Raw genomic sequence first — 27,412 nt, forward strand, 5'->3', positions numbered from 1 at the left:
AAGACGGGACTAGAGGCAATTCTGCTCTTGAAAAAAAACGTGCTCGGCAGGAACTGAAGTTACAAGCAAGCAGACAGTTTTGAAAATAGCCTGGAAATCCCGCACCACCACCGAATTGGGTCTTTGTTTAGGGAAGGAATAGACGGCGCAGATGGGATCGCGGACCGCAGCAGCAGGTTGTAGTGTATGATACGATTGACATTTGCTGGCTTTGGCTAGCCTCCAAGCTAACGTGCTTGTATTGAATATGACTGCGAATCCTTCCAGTAGAGTTATTGTAAGCCAATTTGACATTACACAGTTTACACAAAACTTTTCAGTTTCCTTCTAATTCAAAATAATCCCACACCTTGCTGGCTCTTCGCGTGGTCATTTCGAGCTCGCCGCAACTGACATGAAGCAAAGGCATGCGAGGTCTGAGGTAAAAATGTGGTTTCCGCCCAGATATGCTTTTAAAAATATTTATATATTTAAATATTTTGATATTTATTATTTTTCAAAAGTTTTATTTTAGCTTGTTGTTAAAATGTTTTAAATGTAACGTTAAAATTATGGTAATTTTTTTTAGACTAGTCGACTAGACCCGCACATCCCTAATCACAATGCGTGAGTACCGCATTTAAATCTATTTCATGCTGTTTCATTGACTTGGTCGGTGTTGTGTCATAGCTGTGTGGGCGGAGTCAGCGTGGGGGAAAACGAACCTTTCCCCCTCATTGGAAAAGCATGGTGTTGACCCAGAATGGTGTACATAAAATAATTTCTGCTGCTCGATAGAGCACGATACGTCGAAAAACTGAGCCGTATTGTGTCGGACTGTCCGTACGGAATCTGTGACTGGACAAAAGACCCAACGGAATGGCCAGAGGTGTCGTTTCCCGACACTTTTTGTTACCTGATTGAGTCTCCAGGCAAGAGACAGCTTACTACAAGCCTATACGTGATAGCTTGTGAAAGTAAACATTAGTCATTTTGTTTTGATTAATCTTAATAAAGTGATAAAGACTAGAGTAAAAGCCTGTTATACTTTTTTTATTTATATATTAAAAATAATTTTAACATTGACAAAACATAGGTAACATTAAAGGTCTACTGAAGTGCTCTGAAATGCACAGCATTATGTGGTGTGTGCTAAACGTATAGCCTAATCATTTTCACAAATACACGCCGTAAAATAAAAAGATATAAAATAACATGAAAATATCCCTTATGAAAATTAACAGTGGTTACAACCAAAAAAACATGGTTATTATAGGTAAACCATGGTAAAAACAAATTAAACATGTTTTGCTACACTAACCATAGTTTAACCATGGTATTTGTAGTAAAACTGTAGCTATAACTGGAAATAAAAACGCCCAAAAAACATGGTTAGCCTATAGCCTACATTTACTATAGTAATACCATTGTTAAATTTCATAAGGCATTGTATATAATATGAAATAAATGTTTTAATATGACATTTACATCACAAAATATCAGGGAGTGACATTTATTTGATGTGAAGGAAGGTTGCTGTAAGCCCCATCAGAACTGGGTTGCGGTGCAGGCGGGACGGGACTAATGACAGGTCATTGAAGTTGTGTAGTCTATCTGGAGTGCATATAAATATGAATATTAAGCTTGACATTAGGGGTGTGCGATATGACGATTTTTGATCGTGGACGATAAAAATGTCTCCACGATCTGCTTTTGAAGAAATATCGTAGTATCGTGCTACAGCGCACATTCTATCAGCTGCAGTTCTTATTCCTCCGTCTCAATATACTGTACATTATTCGGATCTGCTTTAAAGCCTTGCCGGTTAAATGTTTTATTCACGCGTCGGTCTGACGTGCGCTTTTTCTGAGACCGTACACCCGAAGCGTGCGTGCTAAAGCCTGTCAAAAAGCGCCTGATTACTGAACTAAGTTATCTTGTGCACTAATACTGTCAAAACACACAAGGTTTATGTATAGACTCAAGAGTTGCTTATGTCTAAAATGAGTAAGTAAACAGCTGAGAGAAAACGAATGCGTGCCTCTGTATATTAGATGCGTGCATGTCTTAAAGGGGCAGTACTGAACATGCTGCCGACTGTCATTAAAGGGATAGTTCACCTTAAAATTTAATTTCTGTCATTATTTACTAACTCGCATGTTGTCCCAAACCTGTATTAATTTCTTTCTTGTGCTGAACACAAAAGAAGATATTTTGAAGAATGTGGGTAACCAAATAGTATCTGGTCCACATTGACTTTTGATAGAAGGAAAAAAAAAAAAATACTATGGAATAAGTCACTGGGGACCAGCAACTGTTTGGTTTTCCACCTTCCTCAAAACAGCATTTATGTTTAGCAGAAGAAACTCATTCAGGTTTAAAGAAACTTTTGAGTGAGTAAATGATGGTATAAATATAAAAGACTTTTTATTTTGGGGTTAATTATTCCTTCAATGTTAATAAAACACCAAAACACAAAGAGAAAAATCACTCACTACTCTTGACTGAAAAACGTTAATACAGTTGATTTAATAGGAATCAATCTATATAGTGTTTTATTTTTATATTTGTTGATTCAATTTATTGAATGCTCCTGCTAAATACACCTATTGTACCTGAAAATAAAACACTGTTTTATTTGTATAGTATGTGTATTTGTAATGTGTATCTTTGTTCTCATTTTTTTAATAACAAAGATAAAATAATGACAAAGATTTTTATCTTCGCCCACTTTGGCCTAAATATCCGCCATTCTTTTTTAATATTTTTGTTATCTTGAAAGGTTTTGTCTTTATAATAGGGAAATTAGTTTGGCTGTAATGCTCAGACAACTTGCAAAATAGTAAAACCAACATGACAAAGAATCGTGATAAAATCGTGAATCGTGATTTTTCTTAAAAATATTGTGATATTATATTTTTGCCATATCGCCCACCCCTACTTGACATGTTTCATACGTTGTATATCCATAATAACTGCTGTCGAAGTTCTGATGTTGTGTGCTACCTGCTCAGATGTGCTACCTCCGTCAGTATATAAATCTTCAGATCGGGTTTTTATTTTTATTTTTTACTTATTAGAGGTACAGAACGCCACACAGCAACTTTTCAGCATTGCACCAAGCAAAAATCTATCGAAATCATAACAAAAAGTAAAGATCAAGCGTCTAACAAGGTCTCCGTAGATTAATTAGAACGGTTTGTTTTCCCCCATGGTGTAAACGGATATGACGTTTTTGTGGGCGTTCCCAGCAATGCCGACCAAGTCAATACTTGAAACCTCATGCGAACCAATCCCGTGACGTCACACGCTGTGGTACTGCAAGATGGCGGCGCCCTTGCTCCAAAAGCTATAACGAAACATACTTTTTTCTTTAAAATGGTTAAATGGTTATGGTTACATTAATCATGTTTGTTGTATATTTTTTAATCAAAGTGGAAATCACTTTACTAAATAATGTAAACTTAACTGTCTGCTTCACTTCCACTTTAAGGCATCAAAGAAGCGTCCCGTATGAAAGCTATAACACAGTATGTCCCATATTCGCAGGCATACGCCATATGACCACCAGACCATATGAATAACAAATTCTCAATTGATAATTAATCATTCTTTTTGCGCAAATTATTGTTTTATTTGTGAAGCTATTTGAGGAAGGCTTTAAAGGGGTCATCAGATGCAAACTTCACTTTACAAGTTGTTTGAACATAAATGTGTGTTGGAAGTGTGTGTACACATCCATCCTATAATGATAAAAATCCACCCAGTGTTTTTTTTTTTTTTTTTTTTTTTTAAATCCCCTCTCTCAAATCAGGCTGTTCTGAGATTCCTGTCAGAATGACGAAGTTCTGCACAGGCCGCTCCCTCGATAGTTGATTGACAAGGCCGTCTTACCTTAGACCCACCCTAAGTGAGCTGTCATCAGTCCACCATTGAGTCGACTTCGGTGCAGGGGATGACAAGAATGTCTCAGATAAAGTGATTGAGGTGTTTTGTTGTAGGATGTAATAATGAATATAGCAGTCGTCATTTACTCCCAACATCTGAGCCGCTGAAGACGCAGAGGATTAACGTTTCTTTTGTTTTGAAGGGAATGCGCCGATCCCATTCTGCCTAAATGCGTCTATGTTCATGCGAATCATTCGTGATCCAGCTTCATCTACAGAGGAAGTGGGTATAATGGTATAACTTAATTTTCTAGCGATTATCGCCAATTTGATTGCAAAGATACTATTTAAACTAAACTGAGCTAGACAATGACATCTCTGAATTCAATAATGAAATGCCTTTAACTGAAAATTGAGTGTTTAATCTTATCATTATACATTACTGACACTCTATCCTCCAATTCGATACAGTTAAGTGCTTTGACACAATCTGTATTGTTAAAAGCGCTATATAAATAAAGGTGACTTGACTTGACGTACAATTATGAATCTTGAATCTCATAAAATGTTTTTTTATGAATCTTTGCAAATCACCTTTCCTAATAACGTGCTAGTTAGCCAGTTTCGCGGCAAAAGTAAACAAAACTGCTCGTCACCCCCAGAAGAGAGGGGCGGGGTCAGCAGAGCTCATTAGCATTTAAAGCAACATGGAATAAAATGGCTTGCTAAAAGCAGAGCTGATTTTGACATGGTAAACACTACCATTGAGAAATTTTAACCAAAGTATGTTATAGACTTTCATTAAGACCCTAAAGAATCATATCAACTTGTGGAAAATGGGCATCCGATGACCCCTTTAAGACCAAACGGAATCCTCTGCAGGCTGGTCCTGCTTCACAGCGAGCGAGCGGGACTCGCGCTTATGCCAATTCCCTTCACTGTCCGCTTTTTGATTTTGCCAAATCAATTTGGGTGAATGCAAACAACTTATTGATCATGAGTAGGGGTGCTCCGATTGATCGGGTACCGATCATTATCGGCCGATAATCGCTTTGGGATGTTTGATCGGCAGTCTCTAAAAAGGCAGATCTCAAAAAAACGATCTCAAGATGATGACGTGCGTGCCATGAAAGGTTTGGCACAACATGCAGTAGCACCATCTCAGTTTCTGTCTGGCGCAGGTGAAATAATTATAATGCTGAAGGTGAGGTACAATTCATATTTCTTCATTAAATAACTTTCTGTGAGACATAATTTCATAAACAGCCTGTGTGAATCACCGCGCCCTCTCTCTCTTTCCCTCTCAAAATGGCTTCAAATCACATCGCGTCTGTACTATAAGCGAGCTGCATAGTTGACACAGGAATAGTCACTAGCACCATCGAGGCAGTGTCGCATCGTCACTAAAGTTTAGAAATTGCTTTTCTTGTTAATTTTTGCCAGTGTTTAACCATTCAGCACTTGCAACTCTCCTGGAGACTGTACTCTCGAAGCTCACACACATAACGCCAGGTTCACACATAAGTTACTCCATTTGCAGTGTGTATGCGGTGTGTATTTTTTTCCGCGCTCATGTTAATGGATCAGAGTGGTTGCGGTCCGGCAGTGCGTTCCAGGAGCTGTGCGTCTGCAGCAGTGCAGAGATCGTTTCCGCACCGAGTCTCTTTGCTGTACTGCACGCACTGAATTAAAGTGACAGCGCATTGTTTGCGGTAAATATGAACATGGATTGACACGAAAATGTAGAAATTACACTATAAATGCATATAATTAAAGTCTACTGTGTTTCACAGTCAACACATGGCTTTTTGGCTAGGTTTAAAGGAAAAGAGCACTTTTAGATAAACAAGGCAATAATAGATGGCACTCGTGGAGGTATGGAAAGCAAAGTTCTTTATGAACTGCAGGATTGTTTGTAATAAAGATTTAAATGCATTAGAGCTTTAATGAAATGATACTCTAAATAATAAACTAAAACTGCCAGTAGGTGGTGGTAAATGTCTTAATGATTAAGTCAGAGTCATTTATTCATTCATTTGATTATTTCAAATGGCTGATTCAATCAGGAGTGAAGTAAATGTCTCTCTTTATGAAAGGTCCATTGAATCATTAGGCTTGTTCGACTTGAAGCGGATCATCACCATCAGATCGATCGGTGTATCAAACTACCGTGAGAGCTATAGAGAGCAGACGACTAGGGCTGTGACGGTGACAGATTTTTACCACCGCGGTGGTAAAGGACTAACTACCGCCGGTGGCGCGGTGTTGTGATATATACATATATAATTTTGAAATGCAAAAAATAAATAAATGATGCTCGATCATCGATTAACAAACGAGCATGTTCATTTTAGAACTTCCGTCAGTGAACACGCAGCCTGCAAAACACTAAAATAAATATCAAAGAAATAATACAGTTAAATAGGAAAGTAGCCTTAAATAAGAAAGTTAAATACACCCTGTCTACCTCACGCGAGTGGTGTGATGAGACACGACAAAATATTATAGAACCCATTATAAAAAGTGATGCTGTCTACACTGGATGCGGCACAATACGACACGACAAATCCCTCACAGTAAACTGCCTCGTCCTATTTATGACGTACTGACACATAGTTCAAATGTCCTGTATAGACAGACTCAACCTGTTATGTTGCGACGCGGCGTCCGGTTTAGACACAGTTCACTGTTCCGCCACCAAGCAAGCGGGCGCGTTAATTCCTCGTCTGCAAGTGCTCTCTGTGGAATAGGAATCACGGCGTATGTTGCCACATTTCTTGTTAGCATCTTCCATTTGCCGCTGTCTCGTTCGTATTTGGCCAGTTTGGAGAAAGCCTCTAAAGCCTGGAAATTTCCTCTAAAGGAAATGCCATGTATGGCATTTGAGGTAATTTGTGAATTAGCATAGATTTAGTCTAAATAAAATAATTTGCAACTGTTACTATTATTACACTTGTATACAAAACTTTGTATTATGCTTGTTAACCCTCTGGGGTCGACAAACGCATATACGCGTTTTGAGGCAGATTTTCCTGATAAGGCCGAAATGAGCTTGAATTACTCTGCCATTTTTGATCGTACAGATAAGAGCAATACACCATTCGTATCTGTAAGGGGTCTACTTTTATTTGTATACACTCATAATAACAACTAAACTTTGTGCTTTTGAAGAATAAAGAAAACAAACAGGGTGCGCTCTCTGTCTTCTCCGTCTCCGCGAACTGCTTTTTGAAACACGTCACTAGAATGAACTGTAACTCACCAAATACTTCACACAGAGACATGAGAAATATATCTATAGAAAGCTTGACATGTCTACTGTTAAATGAAGTCTTACCGAAAACAAATATTCTGTGACAAAGTAATCCGTATGAAACCAAGGACATGTCCAGTTTTTCTGTCTGGTCTCATTATCTCTAATTAGGTCACGCCCACGCGCTGCTCGCGCTTTTGTTATTACAAATCTCCACGCGAGCCACGTGGCATGTAAACGCCCACACCACCGTAAACAAAGCAGCAACGCGTTCATCTCAGATACTTTTCAGTTTTGGAAGAACACGCTGTGAGGAATAAGCCTTGTATTTACCTCAGAAACGTGCTCAGAGGAAAAAGAGTTGTATTTACCCCCAGGAGACGCGCTGAGAGGAAAAAGCTTTGTTTACCTCACAAACAGAACGCGAGCACAGCTGGAGCCAGTGGAGGAGGAGATATTCGATAATGTGTTGTTGTGACAAAGTTGAACGCATTTACTTGGTGAACTTTTCCCAAACTATAACTCTAGAATAAAATGTGTGAAATCGAGTGCAACACTGGTCCGCTGCACCCTCATCACACAATGATATAAAAGTAATGTCTAAGAAAGTTTAGACCAATCTTTACTGTGAAGTAGCCTACTCTGTTTGCAAATACCTGCTCAAACATGTTTATAATAAGCTTAACAATAATAATTTAGTTTCTCAGTTATAAAATGTTGTTTTTGTATTGTCATGTGTGCATCTATGTTATAAAATCACGTGGGCAATAATGGTGATTGCTGATGTAATAATATAGTTGCTCCTGATAAGCCTATCAACATGCTCAATAATTTATTAATTTTAGTGGGGGTGCTTTAGATCAAATAAATGCAGGCTTGGCGAGCTGAAGACACTTCTTAAAAAAAAAAAACATTACAAATCTTACGGTTTAAATAATTTGACTGGTAGTGTATGTATTGTCACCATGTTTGCTTTGTCTTTGTCCGTTCATTGTGTTTGCTCATGTCTGTTTTGTGTTTTCTCATACAGTTTCTGCTGACTCCCGTTTTCCTGGATTCCAGTTTCCTGCCACTGTTTTGGATATTTTGGATATTGCACCCACGATGTCTTAACTCTTCTGTTGTTTATTTGTTTGTTTGTTCCTAATAAACTGTTTAACTGCACTCACAAGTGAATCTCAAGTTATTTTATGTGATAGTTATATATATATATATACACATTTCTTTTTTCCTCACATTCTTTCTTGTAGCAATTCCCTCTCTGTCACACACCTGACTCAATGGCTCATTATGGAGCTCATTATGCGGGCCTTTGTCTTCTCAGGTGTGAGTCACAGCATTATCCAGGATAGTTCACGCCCTCTCGCATAGAGCCTTTCCACTCAAAAAGTGACTTAGAAAATTTAAATCAATATATTGTTTTCTCTGAATGAGTTAGATTATTTTCAGATAATTTTGAAGCAAATATTCTAGGCTACAAGATCCAGTTCTCAAAAGTCTTGTGAACAAATGTTCTGTATGTGTCTTTAAAATTGTAGTTTTTTTCTAACCACGCATAAACGTTGTTTTCTCAAAAACACAATCATGTACGTACATGCTGCTCACATATTATTGTAGCCCAGTTTGTGCTGAATACAGTGTTTTTAGTCTTTAGCCATTAAAATGTTTATAAGCAACTGAAAAAAGCACAAATGTCAGGGCATGTCAAAACTTCTCCGGGGCCCCAAAACACTCTCAGACCCCAGAGGGTTAATTGTCATCAATCAGCTGTATTAAATGTCAGGTGACTCACGTAGGTCTGGGGCGGAGCAAGTGCGTTAAAATGGGTTAATAATTTTAATGCGTTATTTTTCACCGTAATTAATTAATCTAATTAATGCATTAAATGGACAGCCCTTTTATATATATATATATATATATATATATATATATATATATATATATATATATATATATATATATATATATATATATATATATATATATATATATATACATACACACACACACACACACACACACACACACACACACACACACACACACACACACACACACACACACACACACACACACACACACAGGGTACGGAAAGTATTCAGACCCCCTTAAAGGGGTGGTTTACTGCTTTTTTCTTTGCTTAATTGTGTTTATGGGGTGCAATATAACATGTCTTCGTGTTTCGTTTGTTAAAAAACGCCTTATTTTTCATATATTTCACCTTTATTGTAAGCCGCTTTCTCCTCTGTCATTTGAACGACCGGTTGACTTCCTGATTCTCTGAAACCACTCCCTCAGAAACAGGCGATGGGCTCAGATTGGTTAGCTGGGCCGGTGTGTTGTGATTGGCTAAACTGTGTACTGCACATTGTCCGGAAACGTCACGCCCATTCCCTTCACGGGCGACAGTCGCATGTGCTCCGGTCAAATGTAAATAATGGTGTCAATATTGCCGTATCAGTTTGAGACAGAATCAGACCCAGAAAGCGGTAATGAAGAGAGTCAAGCAGAACTTCCGCAAGCACGGCTCTTACAAACGTTTCTGAATGGAAGTTTGCTGTTGTGATTACATATAAATTTTTGAAGTTAACAGCGTTGGCTTGTGTTTCTTGATCAAATCGAAAAATTACGTCATAAAGTATACATGGAAAATACATTTACAAAATTAGTACATAATTACAAATTCGGGTCCAAAATGTTTGTACGCGTTTGTCAAAGACACACGAAATAGCATTTAACTAACTGGCTACTAAAGCCAGCGTTGGCATTTGTTTACGTCCTTGATAAAACTAAAACATTACATCTGAAATTATACATGCAAATACATTTAAAATTATGAAATCTTACTTACAGGTTGTGGCCCAACAACTGCTGCCTCTGGTTTTAAAGTTGGAACTGCTCCATGTTTTAGTAATAGTTTCTGTGTGAATCCGGCATTGAACTCGTGTAGATTCTGGAAGCTGTCTTCCGTAAAATGCGCGGCACAGAGAGCTGAATTACGATTTTAATTGTCAGGAACATAATCAAACATAAATTTTAACCATTGTTGACGAACTACAGCGTCCGTAGGAAGCCCGAACACAGAAGACCTGACAGCTGGGTGAAAATAACACCGTTTCGACGGCATGGCTACAACTCTCCACTATAACTCTTCCTCTTCGACAAAGCCACAGAACATGGCCTTGCCCCCTTTTTTGCATGTTCCGGAGGGAGGGGTTTGATGGGTTTTTTACGTATGCAACCCGGGAAGTATCTCGTTGTAGTCCCATAGGAGTCGTTTTTGTAGGCATTAAACTTCCTGATTTTTAAAAGATGATATCTCCGCTTACATTGAACTTTCAGCGCCTCAACTTTGCAGATACTGTTCATGCACCAACAGCAATATTACACACTATTTAAGATGAAAAAAGTGAAATCGCAGTAAACCACCCCTTTAAACTTTTCACTCTTTGTTATATTGCAGCCATTTGCTAAAATCATTTAAGTTCATTTTTTTTCCTCATTAATATACACACAGCACCCCATATTGACAGAAAAACACAGAATTGTTGACATTTTTGCAGATTTATTAAAAAAGGAAAAACTGAAATATCACATGGTCCTAAGTATTCAGACCCTTTGCTCAGTATTTAGTAGAAGCACCCTTTTGATCTAATACAGCCATGAGTCTTTTTGGGAAAGATGCAACAAGTTTTTCACACCTGGATTTGGGGATCCTCTGCCATTCCTCCTTGCAGATCCTCTCCAGTTCTGTCAGGTTGGATGGTAAACGTTGGTGGACAGCTATTTTTAGGTCTCTCCAGAGATGCTCAATTGGGTTTAAGTCAGGGCTCTGGCTGGGCCATTCAAGAACAGTCACGGAGTTGTTGTGAAGCCACTCCTTCGTTATTTTAGCTGTGTGCTTAGGGTCATTGTCTTGTTGGAAGGTAAACCTTCGGCCCAGTCTGAGGTCCTGAGGACTCTGGAGAAGGTTTTCGTCCAGAATATCCCTGTACTTGGCCGCATTCATCTTTCCCTCGATTGCAACCAGTCGTCCTGTCCCTGCAGCTGAAAAACACCCCACAGCATGATGCTGCCACCACCATGCTTCACTGTTGGGACTGTATTGGACAGGTGATGAGCAGTGCCTGGTTTTCCACACATACCGCTTAGAATTAAGGCCAAAAAGTTCTATCTTGGTCTCATCAGACCAGAGAATCTTATTTCTCACCATCTTGGAGTCCTTCAGGTGTTTTTTAGCAAACTCCATGCGGGCTTTCATGTGTCTTGCACTGAGGAGAGGCTTCCGTCGGGCCACTCTGCCATAAAGCCCCGACTGGTGGAGGGCTGCAGTGATGGTTGACTTTCTACAACTTTCTCCCATCTCCCGACTGCATCTCTGGAGCTCAGCCACAGTGATCTTTGGGTTCTTCTTTACCTCTCTCACCAAGGCTCTTCTCCCCCGATAGCTCAGTTTGGCCGGACGGCCAGCTCTAGGAAGGGTTCTGGTCGTCCCAAATGTCTTCCATTTAAGGATTATGGAGGCCACTGTGCTCTTAGGAACCTTAAGTGCAGCAGAAATTTTTTTGTAACCTTGGCCAGATCTGTGCCTTGCCACAATTCTGTCTCTGAGCTCTTCAGGCAGTTCCTTTGACCTCATGATTCTCATTTGCTCTACATGCACTGTGAGCTGTAAGGTCTTATATAGACAGGTGTGTGGCTTTCCTAATCAAGTCCAATCAGTATAATCAAACATAGCTGGACTCAGATGAAGGTGTAGAACCATCTCAAGGATGATCAGAAGAAATGGACAGCACCTGAGTTAAATATATGAGTGTCACAGCAAAGGGTCTGAATACTTAGGACCATGTGATATTTCAGTTTTTCTTTTTTAATAAATCTGCAAAAATGTCAACAATTCTGTGTTTTTCTGTCAATATGGGGTGCTGTGTGTACATTAATGAGGGGAAAAAAAATTAACAAATGATTTTAGCAAATGGCTGCAATATAACAAAGAGTGAAAAATTTAAGGGGGTCTGAATACTTTCCGTACCCACTGTATGTGTATATATATATATATTGTGCTGTCAATCGATTAAAAAATTTAAATCGCGTTAATCACAGTCGTGGACTGTGATTAATCATGATCAATCACACATTTAAAATACTAGGATTTACCTGTAAATGTGTTGAAAAAGAAATGCATGACAAACTAGTTGAAGGAAACCAAACCTTTCACACTTCCGCCAGGTATGTGACATAATCCTTATTATTCTTTTATCATTATTCTTTTGTTTTTATTCAGCCATTATCAGCCTTTATACTGGCAATAAAACGTTTACCAAGCCACATCGTTTCAATCCCAGTATACATTTACCCAACTATTATTAAAAGTATTTCTAAATAAATACAACAAAACATTTTCTTGCGACCTTACGTGAAGTATTGTGACAAAATGTATTATGAAGAAGAATTGGACCTGTTCTGCAGCTGCATTAGAGCTAATATTAGCATCATGTTTCATAAAACAATTTATGAGATTAATAGTACACTTTTACTCAGATCTCACTTCAAACCACCATCGAGTGTTTGTAATAACTTCCTTTTGCGATCACATGTGGAATTTGGTCGTTTACTGTTGTTAAAATATGCTATTTATAGCCTTTTATATAACTGCACAAATTAGCATTGCAGATGTACAAATTCAACTAAGAAAAAAACAAACAAATCTATCGTAATCGTGTGTTTATTATCTTATATAATCTATAGTGGCTGTTGTCATGTTTATTTCTGCTGCTCTGCTGAAACTCATGTTGTTTGTGATGTTACAACCGCCTCTCTGTTCTTAAGTTGCCAGGTATACATTCCATGGGTGGGTTGCACCAACAAGGATTAAATTAAGCAAAGTTTAGAGCTAATCGAGGATTTGTTGATCTGGGTTTTATTTTAAATTGAGTTGTGTTGCACCACTTAATTTTAAACTTAGATTAACAAATCGGGGATTAGAATTCTAACCTGCGATTAAAACCTCAATCTACGATTAATTTTCTCCGCCATGATGGATTCGTCATGTAATTAATTAGCAACAATGTTTATATTCCTTATCCTCTGTCTCTGACATAAGTTGCTTTTGTCGATAAAGGAAATAAACTTGTAAAAGGTCCGCCGTCTTTATAAAACTCTACATAGAATGACCGTTGATCAAACGGCTGATCAAACAAGCAATAAAACTTTGAGGCAGTGCATACGGATTTGATCATCTTGGAAATATATATTTATTGTATCAATTAATGGAGTATAGCTTATGACAAAACAACTGAGATAAGAGAAAATAACTGTCATGATTCATGGAATGACTACCTCCGCTTGTGACAGCGGCGCCCTTTCCGTTTGATCGCCGTCCAGCACACGCGTGGAGCGGCTGTGAGAAACGAGAGGCGCGGCCGCGATCCTGTCTTCTTTTCTTTTGTCGTACACCGAGATGCACAGAGATAAGTGACGGATTCACATCCATAGCAGATGCGAGTTTACTACAGGCTGCCACGACCCTCACAATCTGCGGGCTCAGTGCGCTTTAATTTTCATTTTTATTTATAATAAACACCTCTCTGAGACCTGAGGACACACCCACTGTTTCTGTCTTTGTTCAATCAGCCACATACTGTACCTGTAAGTGCACTTTATTGTATTTAAACCTCCTCACCTGTAAGTTTAAAGTTAATCCTTAATTGAGATTTAAATCGGAGTTTAAAGTTATGGAGCAACAGGATTAAAGTTAATCTATCTTAAATATACAATAAATCCAGGATCAAACTGATGGTTTAAATGTAAACCTGCTTATTTTTAAGCAAGGTTTAAAGTTTGGTGCAACAGAATTATTAGATAAACCTTGATTTAATCTAGATTTAAGCATAATCTTTGTTGGTGCAACCCACCCCAAGTATAATACACATTAGTAAAAGGATCTATTTTTATTTTTATGTCTATATACACTTTGGGCGGCCGCGGTACATTATAAAAGTAGCCCAAGAAAACGCAAACCACGGCTCTGTAATTTTTCCCGCGACTGTATTTTCAAAATAGCCCGTTTGTGCCGTTACCCTGGCAACAATGGTCCGCTGCACCCTCATCACACAATGATAGACAACCTTCCATGCTGCGATGACGGCAAGAAGTTGGGGTCAAACCTTATCAAACGATTAATCTGCGTTAAAAAAATATTAACGCGTTAAAGTTTTTTGATTAATCGCATGCGTTAACGTTGACACCCCTAATATATATATATATATATATATTATATATAGAAATAGAAATTATATATTCAGTTATCTTTGCCAACTATGCTATCAATTTAGTATTGCGATATTAGATTCTGGTATTGTACCGAAACCAAAATTGTGGTATCGAGCCAACTGCAAAAATAGTATTATATGAATTTTCTTTAATTATTTACCTCATGCCTTATCACATTAAAATAATATGAAAATATTCCCTGACCCTATTACAAATTAATGCAAATTAAGTAAAGATCCAGAAAGGTCTCTTACCTGGAGGTGGGTTCTCTGGTATTGCAGGCTGGACACCATCAATACTTAACCAGTGAGCTGAAAGAAAAAGAGACATTTTACTCCTTGTTCATAAGGTAAATATAATGTTGTTTACACACAACAAATGCAACATGCAAAAAGCACTCTTCACACAAAGCACATTGGAGATTCGATTCAGAATTGATTCAGTATTATCAGGGCTCGACCATAAGGAGTGCCCGATGGCCCAGGGCCAGCGTGAAAGACGCTCGGGACAGTTGACGGATTTGTCACTGCCCCAATCGGGCCACTACTGCATCGTCACGAAAGTTTATCATTTGCATGCGTTTTTAAGCCTTTTTAATTTAAAAATTCATGTGTTTTAAAACCATTCGGGCGTGAAAGACAAGTACATTCACCCTGAATTGAGTTTAGATTTAACAATGATTCATCTATATTTAATTTATACAGTGGAGTACAGATGCACCGATAGACCGGCCATTTTTATTTCAGACTATCTTCTGTTCCGTGCTTGCACACAAACTGCACTGCAATCTGCACTGCAATCATTTTCCAAAATGCCATTTTTGTGGAAATATTACGTTATTATTATATTTAGTCTATAAATGGCCATTAACAGAGGCCAGATACTGAAGACGGATGCATGCAAAGAAGAAAAAAACACTATAGAACGCAGAACAAGATCACTGTTCACTATGCGTGAAATATTGAAGGAAAATCCTAAATATTTAATTTCATAAGAATGTGTTTCTGAGGGAAACTTGCTCCTTTTTTTAGAAAAGTTTACATGGCGTTTTCTTTTCATCTTGCCTCTGTATAATGCATTTAAATTTAATATAATACCAGTGCTGCTGTGTTTACAGAAGTAACCACGGAAACACTATACCACCTGCTGTCAGAGAGTGAAGCCTGTCTGCAGTTTGTTTCATCCAGATGTTTTATGTAACATAGTTTCACAAAACTAAAGTTAGACCATTCTATTTTTGCTTCAGATTTTGAAATTATACAGTCTAATATAAATCAAACATTGCAGTTTTCTTTTTTGGAACGATTTATAATTAAAATGCAGTGGCTGCGTCTAATTTCAAATGGCTATTAAAAATCAAGGTGCAACACTGAGTGAAGAATACAAATGCTATTTTATATGTGATCTTACAATTTCTGTACCTGAACTCCTACAAACATAAAGACCTAAAGCATCATTTATTTTATAACTTTTTGTGCAATATTTAAATGTGCTGTTACTTGTAATTTGTTAATTTGTTCTTATTTACTGGCTGTAACTTGTCTTTAATAATGTTTGAATTTTATATTTGTTAGGCTAGTGGTTTTTGCTGTGGTATTGAAATTGAAATTGAGAATTGTAAAATTTAAATGGTATCTTAAATACTGGTGTCATATAAACTTATTTATTAGAATACAAGATAACATAGATCAAAAACAATGATAACAGCACTATTTTATTTATTTTTTTGTGGCAGGGCCAGTGAAAATATTGGCAGGGCAAGTAATAATTTGAACCACTGGCCCGACTGGGCCAGTAGAAAAAATTATTTAGCATTGAACCCTGCTTATGTTGGCGTGTTGCTAACGATGTCACACTCGTTATAAACAGTTGTAATAAACAAACAGCACAAACAAATAATGGATTTCCAGTCCATTTGAATTAGATTTAACAATTTTTTTTTAAGCAAATTTAGTAAATACACTTTTAGTGTATACTGAAATATATTTATTATTAACTGAGCTCAATTCCAATGAATTTTGGCATGGACATTTAAGTATTTAACCTCAGTATTTAGCAAAAATAAGGTCTCCTAAAAAGTAAGAATAATTATGCTGAGTTCCATCTGGAATGGCTGTTTAGTTAAGACCAGCATCTATAATGCCCTAAAAGGCTATCTAGGTAAGGATCTCACTAGATTTTGGTGCAGAGCTTGCATCTAATGGCGATTTTTCACTGCATGGTATGGCGCGGTATGGCTCGCTTAAATAGTACCACCTCGGTTGAGGTTCCAAGCGAGCCGTAGTGATACTAAAATGTGACGTGTTAACACTGCAGAACACTAATTGGTCAGAGGGAATCGTCACTACCAACTTTATTGGATTTGCAACACAAGACACCAAACCTGCTAGATTTAAATAGTCAGCAACAGCCACCGTAGTATTGTTTGCATGACTTAAATGACTTGCTTTAAAAAAAAAAGAGAGAGAAAAAAGAATGGTGCGATTTTTTTGCGCGTTTGTGTCTCACGTTTACAATGATGTCACAGCAGTAGAGGTGACGTAACTAGTTTATAATCCCACCCACTTTGAAGTAGGGGTCGACCGATTATCGGCACCGATATTAAGCATTTTTATGATTATCGTTATCGGTCATTTTCAAAACCGATGTGCCGATAAAATTATTTAATTTTGAAATGCGTTATTTGGCTCTGATGCAGCCTGTCAGAACTCACCACTCTGTGGCCTAGAGCAGTCTCCGCCCACCGCGCATCTGATTTGTTGGGAGTCACGAGTCAGACCAATCAATGTGGAAGACTAAGGCACTCTCACACTGAAAGCGCTTGCTACAGTTTCAGTGATCATCACACATCAGTTGTCTCTCAAAGGCAGCAGCAGACGTTGCTCAAGTTGCAATAAATCACAATCCACTACACTGAAGTTGTAAAACACCTCAATATTATCTATTTATGGTTTCCGCGATGGGGAAAACCTGGACGGAATCGCGGAATCCAGTCATATAAAGGGAATTTACTGTATAACGCGGAGTCACGGAGTTCGTCAAAGTTTGGATGAATTAATCAAAAGTAGGTCAGTACACTTAAATCGACTCGCGCTATGGACTACTATCTGTAAATATTAAGCTGCAAAAAGACTTATTTAAATATGAATTTGCATGTTCTGCGTGTCTCTGTATATGTGAGTGGCACAGACGCGCGGTTTTAATTAGTGCACACACACACACACACACACACGCACTGAAGTGCGCGATGCTCGCGGTGTTTTCAGCATCTGCCGTCTCACTAAATGAGGACATAAATACATGAACAACATCCCCAGAACTGCTCTGAGAGTTGCTTCATGAGCATTTGACCGTTTCATTTGAGTAAAACGATTGTCATATCATATACATAGGCTATACAGAAACTTAAGAGGTCCTCATGGCAACCCGTCAAAATAAAAGAAAAAAAATCTTCTACTACTACTACTACTACAACTTTTGTTTAAAAGAATAATCACACAATACGCTAGGGCTGTGCGATATGACGATATATATCAGATGGACGAAATAAAAATTCTATCGTTTCATAATATGTTCTATCGTTTATTTCGTGGTGTCGCAAAATACATTGTTTACGGTAATACTACTTCATCATTTGGATGAGTGCGATCTTTACACGCCACCCACGGGACGTGAAGGGGAGACAGAACCAGCCGGGACAAAACGAGGAGCTCGTTCCTAAACGAGGGACTACATCTGTAGCATGGACACGCGTTTTTTTTTTTTTTTATTGGCTTTGAACAATTACATAAACACATTTGTATGCGTCAGAATACCCGTCTTTGCAAGTATCCTCATAAACACAGTGATTGAAAGAGAAAACACATATGTAACAGTATATTGGATCTGGACTTTGGTCTTAAAGTGGAAGCTGTCCAATATTCGTTCTGTCTGCCATTCATATTAATCATAGCACACTGCTAGAAAATCTCTCACTGCTCTTGACTAAATCACTTTTGTAACTTTTATAGAATCTATACATAGTACACGTTAATTATATCTGTCATAGATAGATAGATAGTTAATGTGACGGATCGGTGGCCCTCCCCCTCATCATCACCACCCCGTCCCTTATTCGCCGCCCTTCACCAGGCTCCCGACTGGAGTGGGTGGATGAGAGGAGGGGCGTGGGATCAACGCGGGCTGGCGGCGTGTGATGAGGCACAGCTGGACTGAATGAAGCCTCATCACCGCCGCTGTTAAATGCCCAGCGCGCCTCTCCTCGAGAGACCGGTCTCTTCCCCCGTGCATGCACGCTGGTGCCCTCGTGGGTCCAGGAAGGGTGCGTAGAGGGACATCGCGCCACCGGAGATGTGAGCTGCAGAACCCGCGGTCCAGGAGAACGCCGCACCTGTATTACGGCCGTCGGGCCAGGATGCCGGGCCGATCAAGTCCCGCCAAAGGCCGAGGAAGAAGAGGAAGAGCCGCCGCTCAGAAGAAGCCGCCGCCCCTCGTAAACCGGACCAGAGCGGGAGCGCATGCGGCCACCGGACTCCGCCCCTTCCCTGGACCCTTCCCCTTTGGAACACTGCCCTCCTTCACGAGCCCCGCAGCACAACGAGGACACCAGATCCCCCCTGTTTTGTTGGACACTTCTTCCCCTGGACACTTTATTTTATCAATTTTGTGTAATAAAAGCCTCTCCGAGGCCTGACGCCACACCCACTGTGTCTGTCGTTGGCTCCTCCCGTCACATTAGATAGATATAATTAACACAGTGAATACTAATTAATTTACACAATGTATGTAGCGTTTCTTATTTATTGTAGTTTTTTTGTCCTATTGCTTGCAATTAGTTTCTTATCTTTATTTCATCACTTACTGTTTATTTATCTTCAATGAGTTTGAGGTTGTTTTTTTGTGTCTCTTTTTAGGCTCTTTTTATATCATAAAAACTATATCGTGATATATATCGTTATCGTGATATAAAATTAGTCATATCGTGATAGAAGATTTTGGTCATATCGCCCACCCCTACAATACGCTATTTCTTCCATGTTTTAATTTTAATGGTAAACCCATTTGTTTGCCAAAAAATTTATTTAACTCTCATTTGATTAAAAGATAACTGAAATTAATGTTTTATGGCTTCAAAATTAAAAATAATCGAAATTACTGTCACATAGGCCAAGATTAAGATACTGTCACATAGGCCAAGATTAAGATACTGTCACATAGGCCAAGATTAGGACGACATAAATTGTGACATTTCAATAGGCTATTGAACCAAGCGTGCCTATAACAAGCTATTAGTGTTATAGTTTAATTAAAATAGTTGCAGTCTTCTTCACAACTTCTACAATGGAGCTATGAAGACAATTAAATTATTTACACTTATTATATTATAATTATGAGAGGTTATGCTATTACACATATATTTCTAACATGTAAATTATTGAAGCCAAATACTTACATTTCCCCAAGATGTTTATCTGTAGTAGAGTATTCATAGGCTTAATCATGAAGCATGCAGTCGCCCCACTTTTAACTCTCTCTTTATATTACCCTTATTGTAGATGGATGTATGGACGATGACAAGAGTAAGAAGTGCAATCAACACCAGGGAAGGCAGTTTTTGTCAGAGCCCTTGTTATTCTTAATTTTGACATGAATTTTCATTTTTACATCAGACATAATATATCGGTTATCGGTCTACTTGGTCTGTAATAATCGGTATCGGCATCGGCATCGGCCCTGAAAAACCTACTTTGAAGCAATACTAACCGCAGTGGAAAAGCAAGCAAGCCGAGCCGTGCCAAGTCGAACCACGCAGTGGAAAAGCGAAGCCAGGAGAGCCGTGCCGAGTCATAGCACGCAGTGGAAAAGCTGGCTTAATATGAGAAATTATTATTAATTACCTTTGAGCGAAACATCAAGAGGGACTCTAGGGAGGGGCGTGTTGATGATATCACTAAGATCCACTTCCTTTTCTTCATAAAAGTGCAATTCTCTGCCGCCTCCACTTGCAAAGCGAAACGGGATGAACTCTTGAGACTGAAATCCATACAGAGGCTAAAGGAGAAAAGTACAGTTAATGAAAAACTAGATATACAAAGGCAAAAGGATCTGAATGTTGTGGTTCAGATAGAGAGGAAACCAACAGTTCTCAATTTGTTTCAGTTTTCTCACCTCCACGTTTTTTAGTTTAAGAGCGTGGTCAATGTCGCCAGTAGTAAGTTTGCGTCTTTTACCATGGTGCATAAACTTCAGTGCATCCTGTGGGAGATAGACAACAGATAAACAACATGTTTTTTTATGTGTAATCTCTCAAATGGAAAATAATGCACATTGATGTCATCAGTTATTACATTATCAACTGGTTACAATCACCAGCTATCACATGATTTGATCTAATAACAATCATTGTCCACATTAGATTCCAACTTATATATTAAATAAGGGTGTTTAAAACAAGTATATCACAGTGCTTCCCACAGGATTTTGTGGCACTATGGTGAGTCTTTTGGCTCAGCCAAAAGAAACAAATTTAGTGAAATGCTGTAATCATCTGTCCAAAAAATTGTGTGAATGTGAAAATAAAGTGCAACAGGCAGACTGCACTCCCAAATGCACGTCAAACTCACTGCACATGCAGAGATGGAAATCGCTGTATTTACTATGAACTGAGATACTACTATGAGATAACCGCATTTGACCCTGAAACACAGCGCATCAGACTAGACACTACCATTTAATTAAATGGCAGCCTTTTGTGATTTGATGAATGCTCTAAGCCATAATCGCAATTTCAACTATAGTTCAAGTGACAGATGTTGAACACAATATTAGAACTATTTTTAAGTTATTATGAGAAGTGTACAAATATTTTGCTTTCATAGTATAACTGTGGTGCAACAGATTAGACTATCACTCTAGGAAATTAATGGGAAACACTATATATTATATTGTTTTATATTATAATATATTATCCTGATAACTTAACTAGAACAATAAGGAAAATAAGATAAACATGTAATATATAAAAATTTATTAAACATCTAAATTATTAATGTTGTCTGTATATAAACTATAACCTTCATAAGAAAAATATAAATAATTTGTTAATTGCAATTTTAAATACCTGTGCAATCTCTTTGATCCTGTAGCTAACCTCTTCACTGAGGGCCAGACAACTGTCTTCCTGCAGTGAGCCCACACCAACTGACTCCGCCATCGCCTTCATGGATTCGGTGGGCAAGATCACTGAACACAGCTTCTGTCTGCGCTCCTCTGCCATGTCTCACTCTGCAGCAGGAATACAACTACATTTCAGTCAGATATATTCACATTTCAAGTAACTGTCATTAATAATTTTCACTAACAAGAAAACTAGAGAACGTTAAGAATAATCTGCTGACTCTGAGGTTTTGATTCAATTTCAAAAATGACTTCTCATAGTCTTAGAAGCATCAATAGGTTAAAAAAAAAAAAAAAACTCAAAACAAATCGGTACTATTTTGCATTATTACTATCCTTTCCAAATGTATGTTTATCAATGTATAGTTGGGTCAAAGATAAAAAGGGTGTTTCAAGCCTCAAAAAAAATTAAAGTGTAAATAATACAGCTTTAAATTGAGTCATTCTTCCCCATACATTAGAATGTGTCCTGTTTAACTTTGTATTTTTCTGAACAAAAATAATCAACATTTTTTACCATGATTTACAGAAGACACCCACTAAAATGTATTTCAGTGTAACAATATTTATATGCCAAAAAATCCTAAGCATATTTTAAACATGAATCATTTGATGACGTTAAAAGACTCCCAGTATCACAGTGCAGCCCTCAAATTCCAATTAACTTTCATTTTTAAATCTGTATAGTTTCCAGCAAGAAGTTTTTGTAGTGAAGTGAAAATCATTTAAAATATAATAAAATTTAGTATGATCACATATTCTTTTTTTTTGTATTTTAATAAGTACAGGTCAGAATAAGTATATTGTTTCATTTTTACATAAATATATGTTGTTACGCTGAATGACCATGGTCTGTTACTCTGAATGACGATTTTCCAAAAAGGGAGATAATATCACCATTGTTCCCATAACTGAAATGTCTTTAATATTAGTCTGTACCATTAGAGTAAATGACTGCAGAAGCAGATGTTGAAATATAATAAGCATTTTATTCTACTGTTCTGATGCTCCCCTGCCACGCTTGCTTAGCTTGTCACTTTGTTTCTGACTTGCTCTGCCCCAAAAATCGCTGCTTGCAGTTATACAGGTGCATCTCAATGAATTAAAAAGAAATGAAATCTCAAATGAAAAGTTCATTTTTTCTTGTAAGTTATTTCAAAAAGTGAAACTTTCATATATTTTAGATTCATTGCATGTTCAGTAAAACATTTCAAAAGTTTTTTTTTATTTTTTTATTTTGATGGTTAGAGCTTACAGCTCATAAAAGACAAAAATCAGTATCTCAAAATATTAGAATATTTACATTTGAGTTTCAATAAATGACCATCCCTACAGTATAAATTCCAGGTATCTCTTGTTCTTTGAAACCACAATAATGGAGAAGACTGCTGACTTGGCAATGATCCAGAAGACGAACATTGACGCCCTCCACAAAGAGGGTAAGTCACAGAGGGTCATTACTGAAAGGTGTGGCTGTTTACAGAGTGCTGTATCAAAGCATATTAAATGCAAAGTTGACTGGAAGGAATAATTTGGGTAGGAAAAGGTGCACAAGCAACAGGGGATGACTGCAAGTTTGAGAATTCTGTCAAGCAAAGCTGATTCAAACACTTGTGAGAGCTTCACAAGGAGTGAACTGAAGCTGGAGTCAGTGCATCAAGAGTCACCACGCTCGGACGTCTTCAGGAAAAGGGCTACCAAGCCACTTCGTCAGAAGCGTCTTACCTGGGCTGTGGAGAAAAAGAACTGGACTGTTGCTCAGTGGTCCAAAGTCCTCTTTTCAGATGAAAGTAAATTTTGCATTTCATTTGGAAATCAAGGTCCCAGAGTCTGGAGGAAGAATGGAGAGGCACAGAATCCCATGTTGCTTGAAGTCCAATTTGAAGTTTCCACACTCTGTGATGATTTGGGCTGCCATGTCATCTGCTGGTGTTGGTCCATTGTGTTTTCTGAAGTCCGCAGTCAATGCAGCCATCTACCAGGAAATTTTAGAGTACTTCTTGCTTCCTTCTGCTGACAAGCTTTATGGAGATGCTGATTTCATTTTCCAGCAGGACTTGGCACCTGCCCACGCTGCCAAAGGTACCAAAAGCTGGTTCAATGACCATGGTGTTGGTGTGCTTGACTGGCCAGCAAACTAGCCTGACCTGAAACCCCATAGAGAATCTACGGGGTATTGTCAAGAGGAAGATGAGAGACACCAGACCCAACAATGCAGATGAGCTGAAGGCCACTGTCAAAGAAACCTGGGCTTCCATACCACCTCAGCAGTGCCACAAACTGATCACCTCCATGCTACGCCGAATTGAGGCAGTAATTAAAGTAAAAGGAGCCCCTACCAAGTATTGAGTATATATATACAGTAAATGAACATACTTTCCAGAAGGCCAACAATTCACTAAAAATGTTTTTTTTTTATTTACTTATGAAGTATTCTAATTTGTTGAGAGAGTGAATTGGTGGGTTTTTGTTAAATGTGAGCCTAAATCATCACAATTAAAAGAACCAAAGACTTAAGCTACTTCTGTCTGTGTGCATTGAATTTATTTAATACACGAGTTTCACAATTTGAGTTAAATTACTGAAATAAATGAACTTTTCCACGACATTCTAATTCATTGAGATGCACCTGTATTTATGAATCCTTTCTGTTTGCCAACATAAATTATCTGGATTAGTATTTGACCTCTCTTGAACTTGTGACATACTGTAGTGAGGGGGAAGTCTCTGTTCAGAAATATTGGCAAGCTATTATTCTGACAACTGCAATCCTCAATACCTTTCTCTCTTCCTTGCTAAAGGCACGTTCACACCAAGTATGATAACTATAATGATATAGTTAAAAAATAAATATTCTAAATATAAAAGAATAGCAGATTCCACGGCACAACTAAAGATAACTGCACAGAGAAACAATAATGTTGGAATCTCTTTTATATTGTTAGATACTGTTGGAATTTTTTATTTACTTATTTACTTTTTACAGCTGATGAATGATAAAAGCATTGACAGCCAATCAGAATCCATTCCACTTTGAAAATCTTGAGCATTTAAAGTGGTAGATGATAAACACGCAGCGCATGTTTAGAACAAACAGTGCTATCGTTCATTGGTGTGGAGGCTACCATAGGTACTGTTATAGATATCTTTATAGTTGTTCTTGGTGTGAATGGGCTTTAAGAGTGCCACCCAATCTATTGGGTCTGCATTTAATTTATTAGTTTTTTGGCTTTTTACAGTGCCTAGCAACTTCTTCTGTTCATGGACGTCTAAAATTACTCAATACACAAATTAATCAATACAAAAATGCATTCAAATATTAATATTTATTAAGTTCAAAACATATCTGTCAGTGCTAAATACTCCTCAATTATCTGTAATATAAATAAGGTGCTAAAATGGTTATTTATATAGTGATACTGTCATTCAGTGTAATGGATGACACTGGTGTAACAGAATTTGCATTACCCTGAATGACGAAACTTCTACTTCAGCTTATATTGCACGCAATCAACTGGCCACCAACATTAAACAGTGAGCGTGGCTAGTAAAGTTAACCACAATTTTTTTACAACATCTCCTAATTTTTCAAAAAATCTCACAATATAAGCGTTTTTTGGCATTTCACTGAATGACGTGTTTTTTGTAACCTACAATACCACTACATGAAAAGGTTTAATTAACAAATATTTAAGAGCAATAATCCCACTTTTCTTGCAGCACCACACAGTCTTCAGGGTGCCATCTGATAATGTCATAGACTGTCGAATGACTACCAGTTTTTTTATGATTTCAGAATGGCTTCTTGTTCCTGTAGAGAATGACCTCTGACAAACTGCATTTTTGGGGCAAAAGTCCACTGGTTATTTAAATACTTTAAATAAAAAAACAATAAGACATAGTCCTTTTAATATAACACACCCAACACTTACGTGAAAATGCCAAGACAACAAATGTATTTTTAACCTGGTATTTTATATGTTTATTTAAAAATCAAAGTCTGGACCATTACGCTGAATGACAATTTACATTTTGGAACATTATTTCCCCCATATTTTGACATTTTATTTTCACCAAAGTTATTTGAAATATGAAAGCAGACTCTTCACTTGCATTTAACATCTCTTTTTATGTATAAAAAAAAATTACATTTGTAAACTTAATTTGATGTGGACACCAAAATGGTGACATCTCGTCTTTGACCTAGTTGTAACCACATTATAGTGGCAAATTTTCTTTTATATTCCATTCCTTTCTCTCAACTTAAAAGCTCTTATCCAAATAATACTTAATTTTTATAGGCTATATCATTTCTTTATATATATATATATATATATATATATATATATATATATATATATATATATATATACACATATACATATACGGCCAGTGAAAATGTTGGTAGGGCAAGTACAAATCTGATGTGCTGGTTCAACCTGGCAGGCAAAACATAATATTGAGTACTCCATTACAATATGATTACATTACAATTCACAAAATTCAACATACTTTAATTTTGTATATATATATATATATATATATATATATATATATATATATATATATATATATATATATATATATATATCTCCAGAAACTGGAAACAAAACAAGTTGCAACTTGCTGACACCAAAACAAATATCCAGTTGATAGTAAATGGTGATTATTACAAACAATCCAGTTTCATTATTTAAAACAATTAAAACCAAAAAAACAACAACAAAAAAAAACAGATATACATATTATTTACAAAAAGTAAAATAATAACAACAACAAAAAAAGATCGTTTTAGATCGCAACAGGAATTCAGAAAACTTCCTCCACTATTCAACTCTTGTAATGGTCCATCAGATTTAATTTTGCTCCTGCCAACATGCCTTAATGTCCGAAAATGTTTACTCGAGTCGATGGGTTTTCAAGCACATATTTAAACGCACTTCACGAGGTATAATACACTCAAATAATGATATACTACGCCGTCCCAAAGTTGTATATGCACATATTTAAGTGTCTTAATACTTAAGTCGATTATTTATATATAACTGGAGTTGATCATAGTTGTTTTCCTGCAATAAAATGGCACAAAAAGCTGAACTGAACTGCATGTCGTTCTTACCTTTAAAAAGAGGATGCTGCGAAGTTAAAACGATAAAAAAAAACAAATAAAAACAAGCAAATCGCGTATTTATGGCTGCTCACTTTGTAGTACAGCTAACGGTTTATTTATCCACTGTATTATTTGTTGTTTTCTGTATTTACACTTGATATATCCTGTTTAGCTCCGAACCATTTTTCCGAAAATCCGCCATTTTGAATTTGCTGGAAGGTCCTGAGCAGGCGAAGGTAAATTCTCACATACACGTGTTTACAAAGAAACGCGTTTTAGCGTCACTTCTTTTGATAAACTGTATAAATAAGCTGACAAACGATTTACTATTAACTACAGCTGATATTTAACGCAAAAAAAAAAAAAACAAAACAAAAAAAACAACACCACAAAAAAGCATATAGGTTTAATTCTTATGCATCTTTCAAGACATCGATTGCCGAGTCTGCTGTAGACTCCCGCTATCAGCTAGTCATGCCTACAATAATCAAAAAGCCATCTTCCACAAGAGTCATATTTTTTATATTATGTTTATAATAAATTATCGATATTCTCTTGTTGAAATGTTCGCTCATGCCAAAATTAAAAGTAAAGAATGTGAAAAGATGCTTTTAAAAGATTATTAACGTTACAATCGAAAACATGAATAGAACAAAAGTAACAGGTCAACATAAAAATGTAAACACATTCATGTATAGCGGCAAAGAGACGCTGGGAGAAAAAAGGAGGATGAAA

General features: G+C 37.2%; 1 protein-coding gene across 2 annotated transcripts in view; it reads right to left on the reverse strand.

Annotated features, from left to right (window-relative positions):
- Window positions 1-26,901, reverse strand: part of taf6 (TAF6 RNA polymerase II, TATA box binding protein (TBP)-associated factor) — a 111,889-nt gene extending 84,988 nt beyond the window's left edge. Inside the window, exons 1-5 of one of the 2 annotated variants that reach the window (XM_058776696.1) lie at window positions 26,687-26,901; window positions 21,512-21,692; window positions 20,560-20,646; window positions 20,289-20,442; window positions 14,646-14,702 (exon numbers count right to left, since the gene is read on the reverse strand). In XM_058776696.1, the coding sequence (XP_058632679.1) occupies window positions 14,646-14,702; window positions 20,289-20,442; window positions 20,560-20,646; window positions 21,512-21,667 (454 nt within the window). In that variant the 5' untranslated portion in view covers window positions 21,668-21,692; window positions 26,687-26,901. The remainder of the gene's footprint in view (window positions 1-14,645; window positions 14,703-20,288; window positions 20,443-20,559; window positions 20,647-21,511; window positions 21,693-26,686) is intronic. The other variant, XM_058776694.1, reaches the window with a different exon arrangement.
- Window positions 26,902-27,412: the final 511 nt, after the last annotated feature.

The sequence above is a fragment of the Onychostoma macrolepis genome, chromosome 05 (assembly GCF_012432095.1).
Source record: "Onychostoma macrolepis isolate SWU-2019 chromosome 05, ASM1243209v1, whole genome shotgun sequence".
Lineage (NCBI taxonomy): Eukaryota > Metazoa > Chordata > Actinopteri > Cypriniformes > Cyprinidae > Onychostoma > Onychostoma macrolepis.